At 35.1% G+C, this 26,583-nt stretch overlaps 1 protein-coding gene across 10 annotated transcripts in view; it reads right to left on the bottom strand.

Annotated features, from left to right (window-relative positions):
* Positions 1-26,583, bottom strand: part of LOC138710349 (unconventional myosin-IXb-like) — a 171,650-nt gene that overhangs the window by 48,104 nt on the left and 96,963 nt on the right. For 7 of the 10 annotated variants that reach the window (XM_069841181.1, XM_069841174.1, XM_069841173.1 and 4 more), the window contains 4 exons: positions 20,141-20,353; positions 8,424-8,566; positions 6,147-6,278; positions 1,294-1,430 (listed from right to left, as the gene is read on the bottom strand). In XM_069841181.1, coding sequence (XP_069697282.1) covers positions 1,294-1,430; positions 6,147-6,278; positions 8,424-8,566; positions 20,141-20,353 — 625 coding nt within the window. The remainder of the gene's footprint in view (positions 1-1,293; positions 1,431-6,146; positions 6,279-8,423; positions 8,567-20,140; positions 20,354-26,583) is intronic. The other 3 variants (XM_069841177.1, XM_069841179.1, XM_069841176.1) reach the window with 2 other exon arrangements.

Here is a 26,583-nt window from a genome sequence, read left to right as displayed (position 1 = left end):
GTAAGCAGAATATACTGCAGATACGAGTAAATTGAATGTTCATGAACCTAAACGAGAACTTTGAGAACGAGGTGCACGAATAAATAAATAGGAACTTTGTCAAAAGTGAATGTTGCCTCTTTAATCATAAGTATTTAAGTACTATACACTAAAAACAAGATATGCAGCCACCAATGTGTTTTTTTTTTTATAGGGAAGGGACTATCGAGATTGAATTCCTCGTATTTTTCCTATAATTGCAGAGAGATGAAGTGCAATGTTTGATAGGTTGATATAATATGATCGCAGTCAAATGACGATTATTATTCGTGCGTTTTAGGGGTTAAGGACATACAGTTTTAAATACTATGTAGGATGATTTTGAAAATTTGAAGTTAGAACATGGTTTTAATAATTAGTCTAGAGTACATTAAAAATATTATTCATGAAATGGATTTCACTACGGATCGTACTGGATAACAAACAGGACAGTTTATCGAGAGTTTATTGCAGGCATAAACTTCGGAGACTCCTACAACAAACTACTGCATATAATCTAAGTCATCTAAGCTAACATAGCTCGCTGTCGAGGTTGCATATGTTTTTTATTAATTTTTCTTTTCCCTCTTCCAAAATGAAACTGTAGCCAACAATTCCTTACTTGAAGTACACGTAGATACTTTAGTTTAATAACGCAATTTAATTACTTATATTTTTAAGGTTTAAAGCATATATTCAGAATATTTTGGGACCTGATTGAAGACAAAAAGCTTTCCCTGGTTTTTACATATAGGAACATAACAAAAATTTGCCATTTTGTGTTGTTTTTAAGAGTATTTAATGTACTAATACACTATGTAAATCCTCAATGTTTATATACCGGAAAACAAATGCACACGCAAAGCACATCCCTCAAAGTACACGTGCACTATCTGTTGGTGCTAGTTCAGGATATCCATATTCATGCCTGTGGTTGAATCTTGAAAGAATTCTGTCATAATAAACAATAATATAACTTTAGACATGTGCGAAAGTTTCATGTAGAAACTAATTTTGATACAAAGAGTACAGACAAAACCACAGTCCTAATTAAAACAGCAATTGTTACGTTTTCTTAGATGTCATGTACATCTAAATATTGTACCTTATATGTGAAGCATTACATTCTAATCACAAATAAATATCGAAATACTAAAATTTAATAAAAGAAATAAACAATAACTCCATTCTTACATAATCCTTTCCCGCACCTCAATGAAACTTCTGTGATTGGTACTGTTTTTCACTATAGTTTGTCTATTGTTCTTTACTCACCACTAATTTTCTCTTCTTGATATGCTCTATGGTTAGCTTTAGCCTCAGTCTTTACACCTTTACTTCTTTTCACGGATATTTTTTTCTTGGAATATGTAATTTCTAGTCCCAGAGATTGCTTGCTTGACTCGTGAGTCCTGAAAGCACAAAAATAAAGATAGATTAGTTCACTTCCCCATTATCTAATGTCGACGGTCCTGCAGAACAGTAAATTGGTGCAGCAGACTGCACCCACTCTAATTCAAAGAATGGCAAACATGCATTCTGTATTCCCAGTTCTATAACTGGCTCCGTACGAGTATATTGCAAATAAATACAGTATATGATCCTCATGATGCTTATCTTTTACTCAGACCCCTTGACTTTAAATAGCATCATATGAAGATAATGCTAGGTCATTAGGATGATGTTTTCTTTTAATTATTTCAATGCTGCATATGGGCTATTCCATCGTATTTTTTAATAGTCTAATTTTTTCCCTATTTATACAAGGTGCTGAGGACAGTGCATTTTCAAAAATATACTATCGAAAGTCAAACGGTTTTCGTACTATTGAGCGACAAATTTAGCGTATTTTATAAAAACAAGCCTCTTTCAGCGCTCAGAACTCTGGAACCATTTACTGCAGAACATTGAACAGGAGCTCATTTTGAAGCTGACATTTGGTAGGTTATGATAAGAAGTAATACTTATTTTTATTGTATACAGAGAGAGAGATAATCTGATTTTACTTACTTTTAGGCTTTTTGGCCATTTGTAAAAATGTAAAAAATATTGAGAAAAAACCTTGCATTATTAAGAGGGATTCGGCATTGTTTGCTTAGGGCTCGGCAATAAGTTTCGAGGGTATTAAATAAATTATTTTCACACGCCTAGACTTGAACGGCGCAGTACCGCACGCACTGGCCGAGAGCTGAAGATAAGCGAGCATTGGGCGTCATTTTACTCCTGTGTTTATGGAAACCTGTGATAAAGGTAGCCCAGCTATGCGCTACTAGACGAAGCATCACGTGTTTATGTCTCCTGGCCTTGCTTGCCTCGGCTAGCTCCCGCCTCACAGTCAGCTGGTTAGTTCATGCATGTACTATTTATTTTCTTTATTTGATATTTTCAATACTTTCTTATCAACGGTGCACCAGTAAAAAATATGTGTTTATTTGTACTTTCAATGCGGAATCTAACCATATATTTTAAAAATATTTTTTCGTGGTCAAAGGCGTCTTAATGAAAAAAAATCTAAATTTCTCCATTTCCATAAAAAGTAAGAAAAACTGTTTACATGTCAATATAAACTTCAATTTCTCAGCATCAAAATAAACCATGATTTTGATCATTGAGTGAAAGTGTTTCGGAGCCACAACAGTTTAACGTTGCTAATTTTATGAAAATACAATAAATTTAAATATTTTTAATTTAAAGTTCTGATGCCTCAAACTTTGCACAAAGCATTGTATCACAGTTGTCAACGGACAGAAAAAGTTTCATTGTATTTAAAAATTGCAAGGACAATTTTCTCTATATTTTGATCGATTTGAGATGGAATAGCCCATATATTATATATCTCAAAAACAATGTTTCACAAGTTGAATATACTTTTAAAATGTGCACCTTTGATCACCTTTTGAGCTATACACATAAATAAAAGAAAACGTCTTCCTAATGGTCAGCTACCATTTCTTTCTGCGTTCAAAATAAAATCCTGGATATTGCTACTAAGGGTAATAAAAATAACATGGGAGAAAAAAAGGGATAGCAGAAATCTTCTAACAAAATGGTAATGAGGAAGTTGTCTTTGACAGCATATATTTAATACAAAACAGAAAATATGTAATTGTCAGCACTTCCTAATGCCATGTCAATCTTTTCTTGATTCATGCACGTTGAAGATTTGAATGCTAAGTGCACTACAGAAAAAGGATTCACTTATCAACATGATTCTCTCATCTCCAAATAATGCATGCAGACACATACACTGGTAAGTAAGAATATATCACTTCTATTTTATAGTATTTATTTGTATGTAGCATTACACCAGTGCCAGATTCCATCTGGCAGGCAGGCAGGCAAGAATGCATTACTGCTGAGAAGAGATTTGAATGAATTCAAATTTCACTTAGTTGCTCCAACTTCAATTCTGTGCTTCTACAAGGACACCTTCACAATGCAAATTTAAATTTAAATGTCTGACATAAAGAGCAACGTAGGATGTTCTGCATCAAGACAGAAATGTATGGTATGCAAGGAATAACATTCCGTTCCATCTTTTTATTTTTCCTATGTTGATAGTATGTCTGTGGCTACAGTGCAAGCATGTTGGCATTACATCCAGTCTCCAGTCAGGTCTGAGTAAAATTTGTGGTGAACAAAAGTGCAGGGAATTTTCTCAGGATACTCCCATTTCTCACTTTCATTCCACTAATACTCTCCACTTCCCCTTCCCCTCATTTCATCTATCACCTGTAATAGTTGTTGTTGTTTTCTAATGCTAGGCGTTTGACAATAAAATCATTTGACCTCTTGCACTCAATATTTTTCAAAGATATTATCATGGTCAGCCAATGAAGCACAGATTTTGAGATGTTCCGAATCCATTTCTTGGTTTGAGTTGCACAATGGGCAGTTAGGAGACTGATATATTCCAATTCTATGCAGGTATTTGGCCAAACAGTCATGGCCTGTTGCCAATCTAAATGCAGCTCCAGACGATTTTTGTGGTAAATCGGGAATTAACTGTGGATTAAGATGCAGAGAGTTCCATTTTTCCCTTGAGATTGTGTTATCAAATTTTGTTTGTTGAAGTCTAAGTATGTAGATTTAATAAATCTTTTCACAGAGTAATACGTAGATTTAGTAACAGGTCTGTAAGTAGCAGTGCTGCCCTTCTTTGCTAAAGCATCCGCATTCTCGTTTCCCTGGATTCCACAATGGGATGGTATCCATTGGAATACAATTTTTTATTGAGTGATATTAATTGAGAGAGCATTTTAGTTATTTCTGCTGTTTGAGATGAAGGTGTGTGTTTAGAAATTATTGATAGAATAGCTGCTTTGGAGTCTGACAATATAACTGCATTCTTAAATTTATTGATATGGCATAGAAGATTCCTGAGACCTGTAATAGTAAAAATAGGCTCAGGTTATGTCTGTGGATAATACGGGCTTCCGACACTCATCTACGTTATAAGAGATTGAGGCTCCAGGCTCTGGGTTCCACCTAATCAATAGCTGATGGGACCTTACCTGAAGGGTCCAGGAAGGATGGTCCACCTGTCTCGAATGCCACACGGAGGCCATCTGTCAGACTTAGGCAATCATCACATATAGGGCATACTATGGGTCTGCTTAAATGGCCTAAATGCAAGGATCCATCCCAGGTATAGCTCTCGTGAAATCGATCAAATGAATCAATAAGAAATCTCCACGAAGCAGATGATATTTCTTTTACCAATGGTATATTTTCATTTGCTGTATACAACATGCATTCTTTGTAGCCTCACTATATTTTCAGATATTGAAGAAAGACACCAATTTGGAATCAGAAGAGAAGAATCTCGATTGTCACATAAGATACTTCTTTCATTTTCATTTCGGTTGTGTGTTCAAAACTCTCCACTTTGCGATATTTTGTGTTCCTAGAAGTGGTGCCACAATACTGTACCAGTACCTCTGTAGGTTGCAGGACATGCCAGAAAACGAATGATAGGCTTATTCTAAGCTTCATTTCAATTCTGTAGACTCTATTATTGTGATATTCCTATTCTGTACTTGTCTGAGTTATTTTCTTTAACACAAACCAATTTTATGTTCTTAGGACTGCGTCTGTGTGAACATATTGCGTAGGTGGTCACATTTAATGGAATGGTTCCTAGCTTCTATGTTAATGTTACGTTTAACTTGCATTGTGATTGAGGCTTTCAGTCACAGAATTAAGATCATACTGAACATATCATGAGTTCATTTGCTCTTCACTCTCAGCTAGCAGTCCTGTGGACAGATACAGGGAGGCCAGAGAAAAAATGATGAATTTCTGAACTATTTACTTTTAAGTTGTATTCTTGCAATTGTCTTTGTATATTCCCTGTTTGTTTTGCTTTTGGTCACTGTAAGGTTAATGGCATTTGTCAATTACCTCTGCATTAAATAAATAAATAAATAATATTATGAGTTCATTCAACCTTCTACCCAGTTATGATGTCATTGCCTGCCAGGTGGTGAACCACCACATAAAAACAGAATACAAAAAACAGTAAGTAAAACTTGCTGGTATTCGTGCAAACAAGAGTATGCATAATATAAATAGTTCTGGCAATGTTGAAGAACATTTGTATATCATGCTAGTCATCAACATGTACCAGTATATGAAACTTTTTTCATGAAAATACATGAGAATGGCAATTTGTGCAGCATACGAGAAAAATGCTTGAAGTAAATTTAAATAAAATCACAAAATCTGTGTTATGTAAATCCTCATTTTGGTAATTCAAGTTTAATATGGTATATTTTTGCATCGTCAAATTTATAAAACAAGAGAAAAATTCAGACCTTCAGATTGCACAATTCTTGCTGTAAACTCAAGTTCACCAACACAAAACTTCATCTACACTACAGTGAAGGAAAGAAGTACAATTAAGTGAACAATTAATAAACATAGAAGCACCGATGACTTCCATTCAAGAAGAGAGCATCTGGGAACAAAAAATGTTAACAGTTTGAAGAAAAAAAGAACTGGACTATGGAGAAAGAAGAAAGAAATTAGCCACAAAACATTTAAAATGACGACGAATGCAAGAACACTACAGAGCAGAGTGGTGACTGACTGAAGAGAAGACACGTATACAAGGCTATTACTATTACCTAAGGACTCTCTTATCTGTAGAAGATGCTGATAATTGTGCACTTGATCTCGGAGACCTGCTGACCGTATCGACAGGTCCGGGCTCAGGGAGAATGGGTTCCGATTCACTGTCCTCCTGAATACCACTGCTCCTGGTGGAGTGGTAAACAATGTTAACAAGACACCACTTTTAATTAGTATGGCTGCAATCTTATTTCTTTAATAAACTTAAAATCAATGTGAAGTTTAGTAATCGAAGTTACATTCAATCTCTCGCAAATAAGATAAAAGCTGTTCCTGTGCCACACAAGAAGTGGGGAGATAATAAGCCTATTCCCGTGCTTTTTTTATAATTGATGCGGCACTGAAAGTACATGCACCATAATCCAACCGCCATTCAACCTAGGGAAAGACCTAGTACTGCACTTAATTTCATAGGAGTAGATTTTCTGGAAGTTATGAGATGAAAAATCTCACTCTATCTGGGAATGAACCCATGAACTTTTAGTCCAGCTACATTACATTGGCTTCGCATAAATATACCGGATGTTTCAGACTACCTGTATCAGCCTTTTTTCTCGAAAATTATACGATACTGGTTGTTCATAAAAAAATTTTGATAACCAAAACCTATATAAAGAATTGAATGATGGCAGTACCATTTCTCGTAACAAACCGGAAGTGGGAGTACCTGTGGTCAACTTCGAAATTTCAAATGAGAACATAGGTCACTGAAGGTGCCATTGGAATCTCCAACAACTAGAGAAGATATGAAACAAAGAATTAGACAAGCCACAGCATGTGTCTCTCACCTGTGCTGAAGTTCTCCGTGCAATCACGGATGTCAGGAGGAGATCAGAACATTGTTTAGCACAGGGTGGCGAACATTTTGAACACTTACTATGAAGAGTGTACATACATTAACAATGTAGAACATTTCTCAGAAAATACCATTTTCGTTGCTTTGTGAGTAAACAATAAACGTTAGAAAAAAAGTTTCAGTAAAAGTTGTTTCTTTTTAAATGTAGTTTCCAGTGACCCATGTTCTCATTTGAAATTTCGAAGTTGACCACAGGTACCCCTACTTCCGGTTTGTAACGAGAAATGGTACTGCCACCAATCGATTCTATCGATTCTTTACACAGGTTTTGGTTATCAAAATTTTTTTATGAACAATCAGTAAGTTATCATATAGTTTTCGAAAAAAAGGCTGATACGGGTGGTTTGAAACACCTGGTATAATACAACATATCACACATCAAAACATTAATTTACAATGTAGTAACTGAATTTGAAGTCGATATTACGCCCAGGGTGCGAATTAAGATTTTTGATGAAGGAGGGGACAGAATCCTAGATAGAGAATAAGTACCGCACATAAAATTATTATTATTATTATCCTCACTCGATACAGCTCAACACTTGGTTGCACTTAGTTGCTTGTCTTGCATCTTGATCATAATAATAATTCCTATACCCATGAGTAGGCTTAAGAGATGAGATGTGTAATTCCTAAGTCGTTGATTGTTGTCAGCTTGTCTGTGATGATAACACATCAATATTATTTTCTCTGCTTACTTTATACTTTATAAAGTATACTCGTATTAAAACAATAAAATTCTATTTTGTGAGGGTGGGATAGAAGTTATCCTGGCAGGGATGTTAATATGAATTTATTAGAGGGAGATAACTTTCCAACGTTGGGTGGGGGTTGGAATTCCCCCCGATAATTCGCACCCTGATTGCGCCTATTTACTATCAAAGTTAGACGTCTGAAGTAGGTAGTGGGACATGTGTGGACAAGCAACGTTCTCAGTGTCATTCCAATTAGTAGTCTAGAGCCTACCTCTTCACGTTTCTTGTTTCTTGTTTCCTTCTCTTTCTAGTTCTCAACCAAGTTAAGAATAATAATATCATAAATACAAGTAACATACACTTTATATTTAAACACAAATATGTCTTTACGAACTCCGAAATCAGACAGTAATGTGATGTTACAAATTGCTTCATTTTAAAATCTAAAGCTTCTAACAAAATCGCACAGAAGTTTCATTAACAGGGTTAAATAGCAAATCAACGTGAATTTGGTACACCTTGTTCACATAAAAACAGAAATGCCAACCTAAAACGCTAAAACTATAACCACTGTTTGGAGTGATAAATCTCTCCACAACAATGAAAAGTTTTTAATTAGAAGTCTAATTTTATCGCACATAATAATACCAAATATAATCATTTTACGCGAAGTCAACACTTGAAGGAAAAAAACGGCAACAACAAACATTTTGTATACGTACTCCTCCGAATCCTGCAGTTCTCTGTCCTCCACTTCGAGTCCCAAACGTTCATCCAGCTCCTCTTGACTGGACTCCTTGGACAGGAACGCCTCGTCCGTGCTCTGCGCAGAATGCGCGTCAACGCTGCTGGCCTGGTGTCGCGCCTGCAACAATGCGGCAAATACAATTTGCACGCAGTAGCGAAGTTATTTGAGTCTCTAATCTGATGTGATACCGCAATTACAAATTAATGATGGAATATGATAAATCAACCAACGTATTCGGAAAAAATCTGTTTCAAATCTGATTTGTTCGCACAAATCTTACAGCATCTGTCTGGAATCGAACGCAGATGCTTAGGGGATTAAAATATCTTACTAGTGTTTTCAAAGTTTTCGCATCGTAGTTCGTATACTGAAAATGAAAACATTTTTACTAATTAATATTAATATTACCATAACAGAATGTATTCTGTAGGACCAAAAAATAATAATCTTTACCTAGATTTTTACTAAGCCGATAATTTAGGGTGACCATAGCCTACTGATTTTCGCAGTACAATCCTTTTTTTAGGGTGTGTGTGGTCCTGCAGAATGTGAAGACATCCATTAAGTAATATCCTTTTTTTCCCTTATATGTCCTGCGAAATGTACTTTTTTCTACCTCAAAGTTCAATTAAGTATTTTCTGTGTCCCCCCCCCCCCAAGTAATAATTACAAGCCTAATTTTGTGATTTGTATTTTTCAAATGTTGAGGAGAATAAAGATCCGTCAAGTTGACAATGCATAACTGCAGCTCCATTTTTAAGAATGTTCTTCCTAGTCAACAGTTGCAGACAGCACTTGAATGTACACTTAACGGCAAAAAGAATGAGCCGGCGACAATTTCGTAAGTTTCAGACACATTACATTGCGCATGCTCGTCTCGTCAAAGCCGTAGTTCACCAGATGATACATAATTAAACCATTTAAATTTGCTGTATTTTGTTTAAGAGCCTAAAATATGTTATAAAATCGAATGTAGAGTTGATTCTAGATATAGGCCTATCAGGGTCTCTGAAGAGTGAAATAATAACAAAATTAATAAATACAAAATAAACCGAAGCGAATATGAACAGCAACTGCACGTATTATGACAGTAACAGTAGCATAAGTCGTTACGACATTAGTCTATTGAATAAGTTGAATCTCCCACAATCTTCTTGTTTTAATTACAAATTTGCCATCATATATGTCTCGCAAAGCTATAATATATATATATATATATATATATATATATATCCCTCCCTCTCCCCCTCTCCCTCCCCCCCCCTCTCTCTCTCTCTCAAGCAATACTCACTCCTATCTGTTAATAAAACGTTCTGTCTCATTACGTTTGAAGATGGCACAGAGACAATAACTCATTGCCCTAGTTCGCATAGGTTATTTTGCGTATCGATACGATGAACGCTTCGTGAGACGACTTGGGTTGCGTAAGGGTCGCGTGTTGGGAGTGGATGTCATACGATGGGGCAGGACTTCTGGAACGCATCCACGGTCGGTTTACGGCAGAAGTCTAAGAACACATTTTGACAAATGTAATGATCCCTTCCGCCCGAGAACGATATCCAGAAGGAACACTTTTCTTCCAGCAGGATAATCATCCGATACACACCGCCAACCGGATTCAAAGATGGTTTACGAGGAGGCGTGATGTCGACCCAGTCGACTGGCCTCCAAATTCACCAAATATGAATCCGATTCAAAATTTGAGGGCTGTAGTCAAAAGGATCCTACGCTATAATTGGGCAGAACAACCACCGTTCGGACACCTGAGGAATTGTGGGACAGAGTTCTAGATGTGTGGGTGGAGGTGGCCAAGAATTTAGACCTGTTCCATAATCTTGTGGACTCCATGCCGCGCAGAATGAGGGCAGTTGTTGACGCAGGTGGTTTGTGGACGAGATATTAGTCCCCACCACAAGCCTTGTTTTGTTAATATATTAACAAATTGTTTGTTTTTGTTTATTTAATTATTTATTTGTGCTTGATATGCGTCCCGTTTTTAAGATGTGAAACAAGTATTTTTGTTTATATAGGCAAGGTCTCACCTATTAATAGCCCACAGGTGATGAGCAATAAAATTTTTACAAGGCAGACATAACGAAGTTTGTTAACAAAGGCCATTTCACATTTAAACTAATAAATTAATTAAAAATCAAAATTTAAAAAGTAATAATTTTACCCTACCGGGAGGCGAACGCACAACCTCTGGTACGGATGTCAGACTTCTTACCACTGTGCCACACACAGCTCGTAAGGTTTACTACATTATAAACGGACGACTTTCAATGAAGAGACACCACAGCAATGCCTTGCAGTGCGTTACGTTTACACAAGTGAACCGCGCGATAGAACTTAGCATTTCTATCGACCAAGAGTCGGCCCATTCTTTTTGCCGCTATGTGTACAGTTGTGGGGGGGGGGGGGAAGTGGCCGCACTCGTGAACAGCGAATATTTTCTAAGTCCACTTCGGGTCACGGCGATGTTACACGATACATGTGCTTGTAGAAGCAATAGGGATATCCTGAACTAGCACCAACAGATAGCGCACGTGTACTTTGAGGGTTGCTCTTTGCGTGTGCGTTTGTTTTTCGGTATGTAAACATTGAGGATATACATAGTGTATTAGTATATTAAATACTCTTAAAAACAACTAAAAATGACAAATTTTTGTTATGTTCCTATATGTAAAAACCAGGGAAAGCTTTTTGTCTTCAATCAGGTCCCGAAATATTCTGAATAAATATTTTAAACCTTAAAAAATATAAGTAATTACATTGCGCCTCGAAAGTGCTAGCTATTAAATAAATGTAACTACTTCAAGTAAGGAATTGTTGACTACAGTTTCATTTTGGAAGAGGAAAAAGAAAAATTAATAAAAACAAATGCAACCTCGACAGCGAGCTATGTTAGCTTAGATTATATGCAGTAGTTGTAGGAGTCTCTAAAATTTACGCTTGCAGTAAACTCAGGACGATCCGTAGTGAAATCCATTTCGTGAAAAATGTTTTTAATGTACTGCTGTACCCTAATTATTAAAACCATGTTTTTACTTCAAATGTTCAAAATCATCCTACATAGTATTCAAAACTGCATGTTCTTAACCTACAAGACGCATGACTAATCGTGATACTATTGCGATCATATTATACACTCATATTATAAATTGCATTTGATCTTTCTGCAACTACAGAAAAAATACAAAGAATTCAATCTCGATAGTCCCTTCCCCCTAAAAAAAAAAACACATTGGTGGCTGCATATCCTGTTTTTAGCGTACGGTACTTAAATACAAAGATTAAAGAGGGCAATATTCACCCTCGACATAGTTCTTACTTTTTTATTCGTACACCTCGTTCTCAAAGTTCGCGTTTAGGTTCATGAACATTCAATTTACTTGTATCTATATTCTGCATACTGCAGATTTCTCCACCCATCTCGGGGAATCGCTCAATATTATACAGGTTTACGTTATTATTTATTGCAAATTAAATGAAATTATGATGTAAGAAAATATTGAATTATATTAAATTATACTAGGTTATACAAAATAACTGTAAATATAATTTTGACACGCACAGAAAACCAACAAGCGGAAAAAAGTAATCAACTGTAGCATATGACATAACATAGCCCTACAACATGTTGCACCGCATGGAACGCTCCTGCCATCTAGCGGTAAAACTTCGCATAAGATATCCCTATTCCGAAACTATGGAGTTGTTCCTTATCTGTGTCTCGTAGACGAGCGGTAGAGTGCTCGCTTAATGATTCGAAGGTTGTGAGTTCGCGCCTTGTTCAAGTTTTCATTTTATTTTTTAATCGTTCTTTAGCGATATAAATAATATTCAAATTATAATTTGTATTCTGATATCGTTCTTTAGCGTTATAAATAATATTCATGTTACCATTTATATTCTGGTATCATTCTTTATCGATATAAATAATATTAAAGTTATTTATATTTTGTTATCGTTCTTTTAACGATATAAATAATATTCAAGTCATCATTTGTATTCTGTTATCGTTCTTTAGCGATATAAATAATTTTCAAGTTATCATTTATATTCTGTTATCGTTCTTTAGCCATAAAATAATATTCAAATTATAATTTATGTTGTTATCGTTCTTTAGCAATATAAATAATTTTCAAGTTATCATTTGTATTCTGTTATTGTTCTTTAGCGATATAAATAATATTCAAATTATCATTTGTATTCTGTTATCGTTCTTAACCATATAAATAATATTCACGTTATTTATATTCTATTATCGTTCTTTTGTCATATAAATAATATTCAACTTATCATTTGTATTCTGTTATCGTTCTCCAGCAATATAAATAATATTCAAATTATCATTTATATTCCTTTATCGTTTTTTAGCGATATAAATAATATAAAAGTTATCATTTATATTCTGTTTTCGTTCTTTAGCGTTATCAATAATGTTCAGGTTATTTATATTCTGTTATTGTTCTTTCGCGATATAAATACTCTGTATTTTATATAAGTAATTATTTTAATACAAATAACCATTTTTCTGTAAAATAGGTTATTTCATGTAAATAATTAATTATATATTATATAATATCTTATATTAATCAAAACAAATCGATATTTATCATTTAAATTCTGTTATCGTTCTTTAGTAATCCTGTATAAATATTCTAGTTATTTATATTCTGTTATCGGTCTTTAGCGATGTAAATAACATTGAAGTTATTTATATTCTGTTATCGTTCTTTAACGACATAAATAACATAAATTTAATATTAGGTTAGGAACAATACAGTTGCATAATACTGATGTTAGTTTTTTCCTTTTTATATTAGGTATTACATTATACTAGCTTGAAACACAATAAAATGAAAAGTGACGAGGAATTGAATCTGAGACGTTGACATCTAAATTTCGACGTTCTTCAACCTGAACTACGAGGGCACAAATATATAAACATTTGCGGAAAAATTGGCCCAATCCCCCTCCAAGATTTTCTGGGTAGGCGAAAACTGCACACTTCGATCTGGAAACGCCACACCGCTTTTCGAGGAACCCACTAATCCTATCCGGATACTGCACACTGATTCACGAGGGTTTTACTAATCCTACCCGGAAACTGCACAATTTACAAAATATGTTTATTTTGCATTTGACTCACATTATATTGAAACTTCGCTTATTTTCTTCCTTCATTGCTTTGCAGTTTAATATAAGTATCAGTTTGTATGTCCAAAAGTTGATTCACGAATTTATACAATGAAAGATGACTGCTGTAAAAACTGGCTTTTCTTTTCGTAGCTGCACTAATTATTTGGCGACTTAATTTGCTAATGTCCACCACATGGTTATACTCACCGAGTTATCTGATAACTTCCATATTGTTTAATAATAATAATAATAATAATAATAATAATAATAATAATAATAACAATAATAATAATAATAATTTATTTATTTAATCTGACAGGATTAAGGCCATAAGGCCTTCTCTTCCATCCTACCAGATAGCACATATACAGTAAATACAAAAAAGAAATACAAACACTGATGAAAATAATACAAATTAAGTTAAAGCCCTATAGAGGGTGAACAGAATCAAAAGAACACTATAGAGCTCTCATCGAGCTAATACAAGAAAAAAAGAAAGAAAACAGAGATAGCAATGATGATATTGATAACTGACAATAATAATAATAATAATAATAATAATAATAATAATAATAATAATAATAATAATAATAATAAATAGATTACATATTAATTTTCAATTTTACAACAGCATAGTTACAATATTTACTGTATGTCATGGGTTAAAGTGAAGTTGCGCAACCTGACATGTGTTCAACAAGCAATTCCACGAACTAGAATGTTCAGCAAGCTATAAATTTTCCCATTGCATTTTCTAACACAACACCTCCACATCACTTCATATTTTTTCAATTCCTTGGCTTTATAAAATTTACAGCTCTCATATACCAGCACTATATTTCCCCGTTCACTTTCAGATGTAAACAAACGCTCCATTTTGAACAAAATTAAAACAGTTTGGTAAATTAAAACTAAGTATAGTATTGGCAAAGCAGGTAGAGCATTTTGGTGTGCAGTTTCCATATGACAGTAACTCAGGTAGAAAATGTTGGTGTGCAGTTCCTATATGACCGAAATCCAGGTAACAAATTTTGGTGTGCAGTTTCTGGATTTTCTGATGATTTGTAGGAGCTCGTCAATTATGTGGAGGGCAAAGGCTAATTGGGATTTCCTGGTACCTGATCGGGTCAGAAATCCTGACAGAACTTATTTAACTCTTGCGGTGAATTTCGGCGAAGTCCGGAGGGCCCAATTAGTCAAATCCACTCTCCTCACGTCCACGCTTGGGCACCCTGGGATCTAATAAGATTCGAAAGAGGCAATGGTGTGCAGAAAGCAATGGGAAGTTACCGCATTTATCCTTCCCAAGAAAAACTGCAAACATGAGCAAAGGAAGCTTTTAATTGAAAAAGAAGCATCTTTTGCGGACCTCTGCAAAAAGAATTAATGACGAGACTACTGAAGTGCTTTGTGTGAAGTGTGGCACTATATAGGGAAGAAACATGGATATTACGATGAAAGGAAGAGAAATGAATAGAAGCATTTGAAATGTGGATGTGGACAAAAATGAAACGTGTGAAGTGGACAGATAGAATAAGAAATGAAGTTGTGTTGGAAAAAGTGGATGAAGAAAGACATATGCTGAAACTGATTAAAAAGAGTAAAAGGAATTCGTTGGATCACAGGTTGAAAAGAAACTACCTACTGAATGATGCACTGGAGGGAATGGTGAACGGGAGAAGAGTTCAGAGTAGAAGAAGGTATCAAATAATAGACGACATTAAGATATGTGGATTATGTGCGGAGACTAGGAGGAAGGCAGAAAATAGGAAAGATTGGATAATGCTGGGTTTAAAGTGAAAGACCAGCCCATGGGCAGAACACTTATGTATGTCCAGGATGCTTGAAATGTCGTAGCTGAGGACAGTTGATTCCATGCCCACTTGAGTGCAAAATGTGATTGAGATGTGGGGAAGATAGACTAAATATTGAATCGTGGCTTTTTTCGTTTTGTTTTTGAACGCTTAATTGTTTGAATGTTGTACGACAGACGCCAGTAAGTTTGTTTTGTTTATGCCACAAAAGATATTTTTGTTGAGAAAAAATGCTTTTTTCTTTCCATTTGAAGCCATAATGCCATAAAAATAATAATAAAGTCATGGCATAATACATTTATGAACCTCTTGTTAATTACTAAAATAATCATAAAAGAGAAAGGAGAAATTATGTATATTTTGTGTCTCTCCCTTAAAAACAAAACAAAAAAGAACATAAAAAGCACTATGTTGTATTCAAACTCAGGACCTCACGAATACCAGGTCAGAACACTACCATTACGCTATCGAACAACACAGACAACACTTTCATTATGACTATAGATATCAGGCAACATGGTCCAACAACATGTAACATCGCCTGTCTCCGAATTGTAGTGAAGATACCTGAAGGGAACTTTGCTTATAGAGAGCGGCCACTTTTTCTTTTGACAACTGTACATATAGATGGTGTGAAGTGGAAGTTTTTAATTTTTAAAGTGAAGTATAAATTGATTGTGCAGGCCTATTTTAATATAATACTTAAATTGTATTTTGATCTTACTCTTTCCTTTTATTTTAACCCATGCTTTCGTGATTATACAAGCTGGCGCATAGCGCTTGAAATTAGCTCTTAAGTGGTTCCTGCGCAGTGCTACCAACCATATGATCTGGATCGCACAAATGCTAAATTCGTGAAGAAGATCGATAATACTGTAATATAGTACTCTCCAGTGAAAAGAGTTTAAATATATTGCATTCATCTTCATCACTTTCCAATTTCATACGCTTTGCCAGATATTTTTGTAATCATTTTGATGCTTTCTCTCATAATGACACTTCACATTGAATCTTTTCATTGACAGAAACTGTTTACAAAATTAGACACTGTACATCACTTTTATGCACAAAAACACGTTCTCCCAGCTTGGGTCAAAGAAGGAACTACAACTTGAGCTCGATTCTTCCAGCGCTCCTGCTATAGACGCAGCCATGCCTGGAACTTTATTATGTCTGTTGAAACACTGGAGCACGCAAGGAGTCATTGGAGCGCTCCGCTCTGTTTAGTCTCTGTCTGACAACGCTGTACTACAGTTATGCAAGACCATCAGTAAAGATGTGAGCCAGTATTGACTGGACTCTATATGTTGCCTCTTCGACTCAGATGGCCAAGTTACAGATTGTTTCTGTGAGATTACCTGTCGTCGTTGTTGAAGGAGGTACTTCTACATATCAAAGAGAGAATGCAGTATGAGCATGATGGGGCCTCTGCTCACTTTACAGAGCCAGTCTGTGAAGTAATAACCAACACTTTCGGAAGGTGGACAGGCCAGGTAGGACCCGTAAATTGATCTGCAAAATCCCTACTTCTTCCCATTATGTTACTCTTGAAAAGCAATCTAAACATAACAGCTCTAAATTATTTGAAATTTTCAATGAAAATAATTGTTTTAGGGACATACTTTCATTTCAACATCAATTTTAGTAAGTCGCCATTTTTTCTATTTTTTAACAGACACCTCATTAATTTTTTTAATAAAAATAGTTACGTTTCATGTGCAACATGCCACAGTAGTAACAAAATTCACCCAACAGTTCAGGAAAAATTGCTGTATATAAATAGCATTAAAAGTACAATAACTTCCTCAGTATCAGACCCATTAAAATTTATATTTTCATGAAAATCTCGAAACTAATTTAATGCAACATCACAATAATTTCTCTGAACACTTAACATAATGAGAAAATAATAATTATGTCAATGCAACCATTAAAATATTACAAAAATTTGCTTTCAATTTTTTATTACATTTTAACAAATTTATTGAAATTTCTAATTACAAAATTTAAAATGAGTAATTTAACATCTAATCATCATCTACGTGCAAAATGGCAACTTTGATAATAATTGTAAGATGTTTCTTAAATACAGCTACCCTAAGTCTGGATGAAAATATACAGTACTATCCCTGATCCAATGTGACCCAACCAAGCCCCTACAGTCTCGGCTGCGCAGAACGAGGAAACTGGGACAAGTTGAACGCTGTGCTTGCCGCCATGTTGTTGGAGAGCAGACGCATAATAGCAGTACGTAAATCACGCAATTTAACGCAGTGATGATCTAAAATTGACAGATTATGGCCACTTTCGACGTTTAACGTAAAATGAGGACGAAATAAATATATTCAGTTTCATTGATATGCGTCAGAGCATTAAAGGAAAGAAAATACGTACATAGCAATTGATAGAAAACATGCTGATACATCCATAAATAGGCCTACACAATACACATTGTAGAATGTATAATTTTACGTTAATCAGCATATTGTTAGGTTTCATAGAATCGAAAATTATATTAACATACATTACTCTTAGATCACTAGACATAAATATATGCACCTTGATTACACAAATTCTTAATATAATCAAATTCTTAAGTGAAATAAATATGTGATAATCAGTATAGACCTGTTGTTAAGTTTTAGAGAATCGAAAATTATATTACCAGTACTTCTAGACCACAGGACATAAGTAATCTGGCAAAATATAATGCGCAAAGGTGGTCAAATTACATTGAATTCATTCCTCAATTAATAAAGGGAATGCTATCAATTATAAAAAGTACCGGTACGTAATACATTGCAAACAATAGATAACGTGAAGACCTAAAAACTAAACATAATCACTTTATGCAAAATAAAAAAGACATACTTTTTATGTGTGGATTTCTTTACATATTGTATTGTTATTTTAAATAAATAAAATGGATATATTATACTGCTTGCGGAGTGATGGTACATAATTTTTATGCACATATGTAATATCAATAAGATGCCATTCCTTGCTTTTTTAATAAGATATATCCGACAAAATATAAAAGAGTTATTATAGGTGAACCCTGAATCTTAAGTTCACAAAGAAGGCTTAGCTATTATAGCTACGGTATTTATTTATTTATTTATTATCTTTATATTTATTTATCCATATATGGATTTTGAATGAAAGTTTGTTATCTTGCAACTAAATTCATTTACATAATAAAAACAAAAGTTATGTTTCCACTAATTTGTTTAACATGATGTGTAAGTCTAAATAATTCACTCAGTGGGATTTCTCTACAGTCTGATATACCTGTACTAACAATTAAGTATTCTTTATTGTCGTAAACTACTGATTGATTTTTAATGATATTGATATTGCAACAACAGAGATAATATTATATCGTACCTTTTGCAAATGGCTTGGAAAATTAAACAGGGATGGTACATTATCTTTCAAAATTCTATTGCCATTACTTTCCCAAAAATCTGTACCTTTAAAATGAGATGAACACAATTTTACATAATGTGAAGACACAAATTTGTCTCTTATTATAACAACAAGCTCGGGCTTCTTCAAAGTGAACCTGTAAAGACAGATTGTTGCCTAATTATAAACCTTTTCAACTATGGTATCTAAGATATACATATGTTACAGTTTCAATGTAGCCTCCAGAATTCAATTTTATTATTTTAACGTGTTTGTACTTACTTGTGAAAAGAAATTCCTGACCCTCTAAGCCACGTGTTATTGCACTTATACGCCACACAGGAAATACCATTTTTCACTATTTACAAAGCACATCACTTCATATCAACTATAATAATATTTACAAAACAAAAATTCATACTATTATCACATCAATTTACATTACTTTCACACTGTCCACTAAAAACACCAGAGACAAAACAGCGTATTCCGAATCTCACCGGACCGGTGGACAACAATGACGTCAAACTGCAGCAAAATAGGAACAAAACTGCTGGAAGGATCGATGGCTATCATGGCGACTGTATAAGTTGTTGTCTGTGCTACGCTAGCAAAATTTTGCGAAATTTCCGTATTCCCATCTCGTTCAAAAAAAGAGAGCATAAACAATTTATTTCTTGAACCGGTAGTAATAACTGGTCCGTTGACATGTTCGCTCATAAGCCATTAACATATTGTTTTTACGCTGTGCTCATTACAAACAATACAGCAGAACACACCGCCATGACACAACAGCGCACGATGTCATTCGTCTTCTAATTCCCGCCCTATACAAGAACCAATCAGATTCACTGATGGCGGCTGATGGAGACTGCCACCACCTCTGCAAGCTGATGGCACCGGTGCGACACTGGTGGAGCATCAGTGACTCCATCGGTGAAATTCGGAACACCGTGATGCCATCAGATTGCTCAGTGCTGAGATTCGGAATACGCTCAAAACAAAGGACAAGTATCACACTATCGTGTTTAGCGCTCTGTTTTTACCAGTAACATGGGGGTGTAAACATGTGCAGAGTGGTTTCAATTTTGGACAGCACACCAGCACTCTGTGTGAGTCTAGTATACTATATAACGTCTTTGGACCCAACAATAATGTTAAGCTAAGGAAAGCAACTGTCCTGCAGTAGTCAGAATAGGATAATCCAAGAATGCAATCCAGCTGACAAGTAGTTTCTGCATAATATAACCTGCTGATGTACTTCAAAACGAACTATGTAACTAGCAAGCAGAGACAGGCAAACAACATAACAGAATGTACTCACCTCTTCTTCTCTGGCCTGTTTGGCCTCCTTCAGTTTTCTCCGCACAAGGTAGCCCCTGATGTGTGCCTGGAACACCACAATACCGGATCTAAGTTTCCGGTACCAGGCACTTGCCTTGTGTGAGCGCCAGGCTCTTTGAATCTGTACCGCTGCTGCTATCCGGACTCGGGTCTGGTTTAGCAACCGTTGCGCCAGCACCATGCGCCACTGGGACTGAGGAAAGGCAGACACGTGCATTCACACCGTACTACTCACAATATAATGGTGCAGCTCACCCATCAATGCCTATTATCAGATATCATTCCTACATATAAAATTTATTAAGAAAGTCATTACACGCTATTTTGAGTACATTACCACGCTATTCTTACCGAAAAGCTTGTATTTTAGCGAACTTACAGTAATTCTCGATGATTTCACTTGTAAGATCGTGATAAGCTGTACAAAAAGAAATGATGCAAGAAGACTCTTCATTGTCACAGACCAAAGCACTGGATATTTACTTACGAACCGAATACAGTGCAGCTTTGATTATCGTCGTTAATTAATTTCACAAAACTGTGACAGTTATCGATATGACGATAACTAAATCATTTAAACCCATGTTATGAAGACAATTCAACACACATAAATATCTTATTATAACTCGACATCAGATTTATATGCAAATGCTTGCTTTGTTTGCTCTCACACACGATATGCAAAGCGGGACTGAAGCATGTTTCACTTTCTTCTAAATATATACTACAGAGGGTGATTCAGACCACCCGTAACAGTCAATTATTTCGGAAAAAAGTGCATGAAAATTTTCGAGACAAAAATATTTATTACTAAACCACATGTGAACTTTCACTTGAGCTTGATTTCATCAATCAGCTCTAACAGAAAGTAGGGTCAGTGGCGTATCACTTTAAAATTTCAAATGGGAGTTGGGGTCAAATAAGGCACCATTTGAGGGGCTTAGAACAAAAAGAAGGTAAGTGACGGAAACCTAGTTTTGAGGAAATTACAGTTAAAGTTCTACATGCAATGAAATATTATACACTAGTTTGGTGAAATGATGCCCATATAGCAGCACCGCACAGTGTGATCACTTACCTGGTTTTATCCCAAAGAAACATCCTTTTGGGCTTTCACAACACGCACTTATCTCATTTTTTTAATAATGTCACTTACCTGCTTTTTGTTCTAAGCCCCTCATTTGATAGAGCTCTTCAAAACAAACAACTTTCATAGGAAACGTTTTTATTAATTCCTATTCTTTCAGTGAGAAAACGTACGAAAAGCAATGGATGATTTGGACCACCCGTAAGTAATTTATTTCGGAAACTAGTGCCTTAAAAACAGCGAATCCAGGAGACCTGCCAGTCACTTGACCACGCCGAAGTAATAGGAGTCACTGACAGTGTTAGAAGAAGAGTACAGGTGTTTGCTGCTCAGAACGGCAAAATTGTCCAGTTTTTCAGTAACATGTCAACATTAATTGTTTTGTAACATTTCTCAATATTGATGACATTGTCTTTTTGTATGTCTTCTCATTGAAAGAGTAGGAATAGAAACGCTCCTATGAAAGTTGTTTGTTTTGAAGAGCTCTATCAAATGGTACCCTAATTGACCCCGACTCCCATTTCAAATTTTAAAGTGATACGCCACTGAACCTACTTCCTGTTACGGATGATTCATGAAATTAAGCTCAAGTGAAAGTTCTTATATGGTTTAGTTATAAATATTTTTATCTCGAATATTTTAATGCACTAGTTTCCGAAATAAATGACTTACAGGTGGTCCGAATCATCCATTGCTTTTCGTACGTTTTATCATTGAAAGAGTAGGAATTAATAAAAACGTTCCCTGTGAAAGTTGTTTGTTTTGAATAGCTCTATCAAATGGTACCCTAATTGACCCCGACTCCCATTTGAAATTTTTAAGTGATACGCCACTGAACCTACTTCCTGTTACGGCTGATTCATGAAATTAAGCTCAAGTGAAAGTTCTTATATGGTTTAGTTATAAATATTTTTATCTCGAATATTTTAATGCACTAGTTTCCGAAATAAATGACTTACAGGTGGTCCGAATCATCCATTGCTTTTCATACGTTTTATCATTGAAAGGTCCACACCTGTGGAACGGTCAGCGCGTCTGGCTGCGAAACCAGGTGGCCCGGGTTCGAATCCCAGTCGGGGCAAGTTACCTGGTTGACGTTTTTTCCGGGGTTTTCCCTCAACCCAATATGAGCAAATGCTGGGTAACTTTCAGTGCTGGATCCTGGACTCATTTCACCGGCATTATCACCTTCATATCATTCAGACGCTAAATAACCTAGATGTTGATACAGCGTCGTAAAATAACCCAATAAAATAAAATCATTGAAAGAGTAGGAATTAATAAAAAACGTTTTCTATGAAAGTTGTTTGTTTTGAACAGCTCTATCAAATAGTACCCTAATTGAACCCGACTCCCATTTGAAATTTTTAAGTGATACGTCACTGACCCTACTTCCTGTTACGGCTGATTCATGAAATTAAGCTCAAGTGAAAGTTCTTATATGGTTTAGTTATAAATATTTTTGTCTCGAATATTTTAATGCACTAGTTTCCGAAATAAATGACTTACGGGTGCAGGGTGGTCCGAATCATCCATTGTCTTTTTGTATGTTTTCTCATTGAAAGAGTAGGAATTAATAAAAACGTTTCCTGTGAAAGTTGTTTGCTTTGAAGAACTCTATCAAATGGTACCATATTTGACCCGACTCCCATTTGAAATTTTTAAGTGATACGCCACTGACCCTACTTCCTGTTAGAGCTGATTGATGAAATCACGCTCAAGTGAAAGTTCAAATGTGGTTTAGTTATAAATATTTTTGTCTCGAAAATTTTCATGCACTATTTTCCAAAATAAATAAATGTTACAGGTGCTCTGAATCACCCTGTATACTGTAAAGTTTTATAGTGCATACATCTGTATTTCGACTGTTGTTACATATTGCAGAAATATACGCTTAAACATGCATATTTTTAAGATAACTATGAACATGTATATTTTCTAATAAAATGCCTTTCGGTAACATCCAGTTTGTAAGATCATACAAATAACATAGGATGGATGGCTACTGCGTTACCACTCTGCCATGTATTGTCTAGATCAGCTTTGGCCGCAGCATACTGCATCAAATATCCTCTCTCGAATGGGACAATTTCATCTCGGACCATCCAACACCAGACAACACTGTTTCAGAAGGTTTCAAACAGAATTTTGTCACGACGTATCTAGTTGGTTTTTCCACGCACTGCTACTCTCAACTGTGACATGATTGCTATCAATGACGAAATCATATCAATGATCTATTATTTATTTTATGTGCTTAGAAGTAGAAAATCACATAAACAGAAATTGTTCGATTTATCCTCTGAATAAAAAAACTAATGTACTTAGTTTTATAACTGTGCAGTGAAACTTCCCAATAGCGGACACCGCTGGGGAAAAATTAAATATCCGTTATTGAGAAGTGTCCGCTACTTAGAAAATCGTTAGTATGTATATAGTAGGCCTACATTACAATTTCTCATACATATTTAACACTATATTTTACAGTACAGTACAGTAGACAGTGAGATTGTTTACAGTATTCATCCAGAGAGAAATCGTACCAGTAAATATTTTGTAAATGAAATCAACAAGTCACTGTACCACTTCACCTTACACAAAGAAATCTAGAATTGCATTCTCAGTGTATGATTTTAAAATAACATCCTTGTTTTTCAAAATTTCACTAACCTGAGTTTTTCTCACATTAAACTTTGTGGTCAGCTCACGAACACTTAATTTCTCCTTCTCACTATGCTTTACAATATCCACTTTCTCTTTTAGTGACAAACGTTTACGTTTTTGTGACATTTTTAATGTGACTGTACTTCCGAACACTCAACTTGACAAACTAAGAAAGTACGGACTGCTCACGTACAGTATCACGACTATAAGTCGCGACGCTGTTATTCCCGGCGTGACTCCTCCTCTTTGCTTACGTCTTAGGAAATCAAGGCTCTATAAAGTCTAGGTAGGTAGTATTGTTCGCCATTTTTGTTCTTTCGTTGTCGAGCTACCAGGCGAGGGATCTATTTGCCACACCGTTAAACATTATCATGTCGTAGCTCCTATGATAATAAATCAAACCCACTGTAATTCAGCAAATAATTGAGCGGCGAATAACGTCCTCGTCTGCTTTCTGCGAACGCCAACGAAAGAGCCAAAATGGCGGGCGATTATATTTTAAGTATTTATCCAGCCTTAGGAAATGCTTTACATCTTCATCAGCGAATCACAAGACGCACACGTTTAAATGTAGCCGACCTGCAACGTGATTGGCTGCCAGAAATTAGAGCGACGGGACTATAACAACTGTGCTGCTTACCTTCAATAAAGTACAAGAATGTTCAAATGCACAATAATGATTGTTGCAAAAAACTCCGTTAACATTCCGTCTAACTTACAACCGTATTTTTTTTTCACACTATCCGTTATTTGGAAGTTTTAATTGTGTTGGGAGATACATTTCAGTGTCTGCGTCCATTATTGAGAATGTCCGTTATTTGGAAGAATTTTATCATAAGGGCCAATGTTATTTTGCAGGGGAATTTTAAAATGTCCGCTATTGATAGGAGTCCGCTATTGGGAAGTGTCCGTTAAGGAAGTTTCACTGTATTAATTTTTTTCGCAACTTTTTCCCACAGTTAATCTGCTAGGTCCTTCCTTTATATGTACAATCTAAACAAAATGTGGGGATCTTGCATGCATACAAATAAGTCTATCTGCGTCTACATCCATTTTAAATTGAATTGGAAAATACTTAAATACAATGTAAGAATAACATTATACCAAGGAATATAACCCACAATGAACATAGAGCAAATCAGGTGACTGAGTGAGCAGATAGCAAAATGAAATGTCTGGTTATGTCTGCCAGCGGACGAAACTTCCGATGATATCACTGTTTTATTTCATTGCTTAGTAGTAGTGGCCATAGTGAAAGATAATAATAATAATCGAAGCTCCACTGTATTGCATAAACATAAAATTCGTGCAATAGTTTAGGAGAAGAACGAAACTGACAGACAGACAGACGGCAATTCCAAGTCCCATCTTCTGGAATGCCGTAAATGCCTATTTGCATGAGAATTTCAAAATAGATATTTTTAAATATCACCATATCTGCTATAATAATTGTATTGATATGGCTTGTCTTACAAGCATTCATAAATTAGCAGGACTCTTTTTATCAGTATCTGTGACAATTATGAACCCCACATAATCCATTTTCCTGCAAATCTATTTACCACTGTTATAACACATTTAAATATATCAAGAGTTGTAATTTAAATAAGTAATAACAAACTGAACTCTTATCATTTGTAAAAGTGCTGTGCAACTTGATGGGGATGAGCTTCGAACAGAACACCATTATAAAAATATATAAAAAATAAATAGTTTAATCAAAAAAACTTTATATAAGAAATAGCAGACTCAATCCATGACAAATAAACGGGATATATTTAAAAGTATTTCTTTTTTTATTTTACACTAAATAAAATATGAAACAGAAACTTCTTACAAACACATGCTAAGAATTTTAACTCAGGGTTGTTCAAGATAAAATGTTAATACGACTACGGCAGTGGTAAAAAATGGTTTTCACTTAGTCAAAAATTGTTCAAAGTACGGAAAAAATGCCAGCTTAAGATATTTTAACAGTCCTCTAATTGAAAGTAATATTTTACTTTGAAACAATTTGAAGTACGACCACTAGTGACAACTTTCGAGGGTGAAACCAAACTCAAAAATATCAAAAGTGAAAAATACAGTTGACTAGGTAACTTACTGCAGAGCAATGAAAAGAAAGAAAAAACCGACAGTGAATTTGTGGATTTTGTGTTTCATTTACAGAAATGTACTGCAAGTTTTGTGTGCATGCTTCAGTTTTTAAAATTCAAGTTTTGTACACAGTAAGCCAAGAATTGTTCGGGTTTTGAGAAGGGACAATGTTAATTGCACGTTATTAAATAATAAAGTGTACAGACTCGGAAACAGAATTTGGGTTACCTGAATTTTGTTTGTGGGGGTCTACAAGAAACTGACTATAGGTCTGTTAGCATTTCAGTTTTCAAATTCATAATTTAAAAATATTGTTTCTTTAAATATTACAGCACTTCCTGCCACAGATAATACAAAACATGTGTGCCATTTATCTATTAATTATTGCAGGCTATATTGAATGAGTTTAATGACGTGAAGTTGTTGTTGTTTTCTAATGCCAGGTGTTTGACAATAAAGTCATTTGACCTCTTGCACTCCAATATTTTTCAAAGATATTATCATGGCCAGCCACTGAAGCACAGATTTTGAGGTGTTTCGAATCCATTTCTTGGTTTGAGTTGCACAATGGGCAG

Source organism: Periplaneta americana, chromosome 12, assembly GCF_040183065.1.
Source record: "Periplaneta americana isolate PAMFEO1 chromosome 12, P.americana_PAMFEO1_priV1, whole genome shotgun sequence".
In the NCBI taxonomy this organism is placed as follows: domain Eukaryota; kingdom Metazoa; phylum Arthropoda; class Insecta; order Blattodea; family Blattidae; genus Periplaneta; species Periplaneta americana.
The sequence above is the reverse complement of the archived record's forward strand: the minus strand, read 5'-3'. Positions and strand labels throughout refer to the sequence as shown.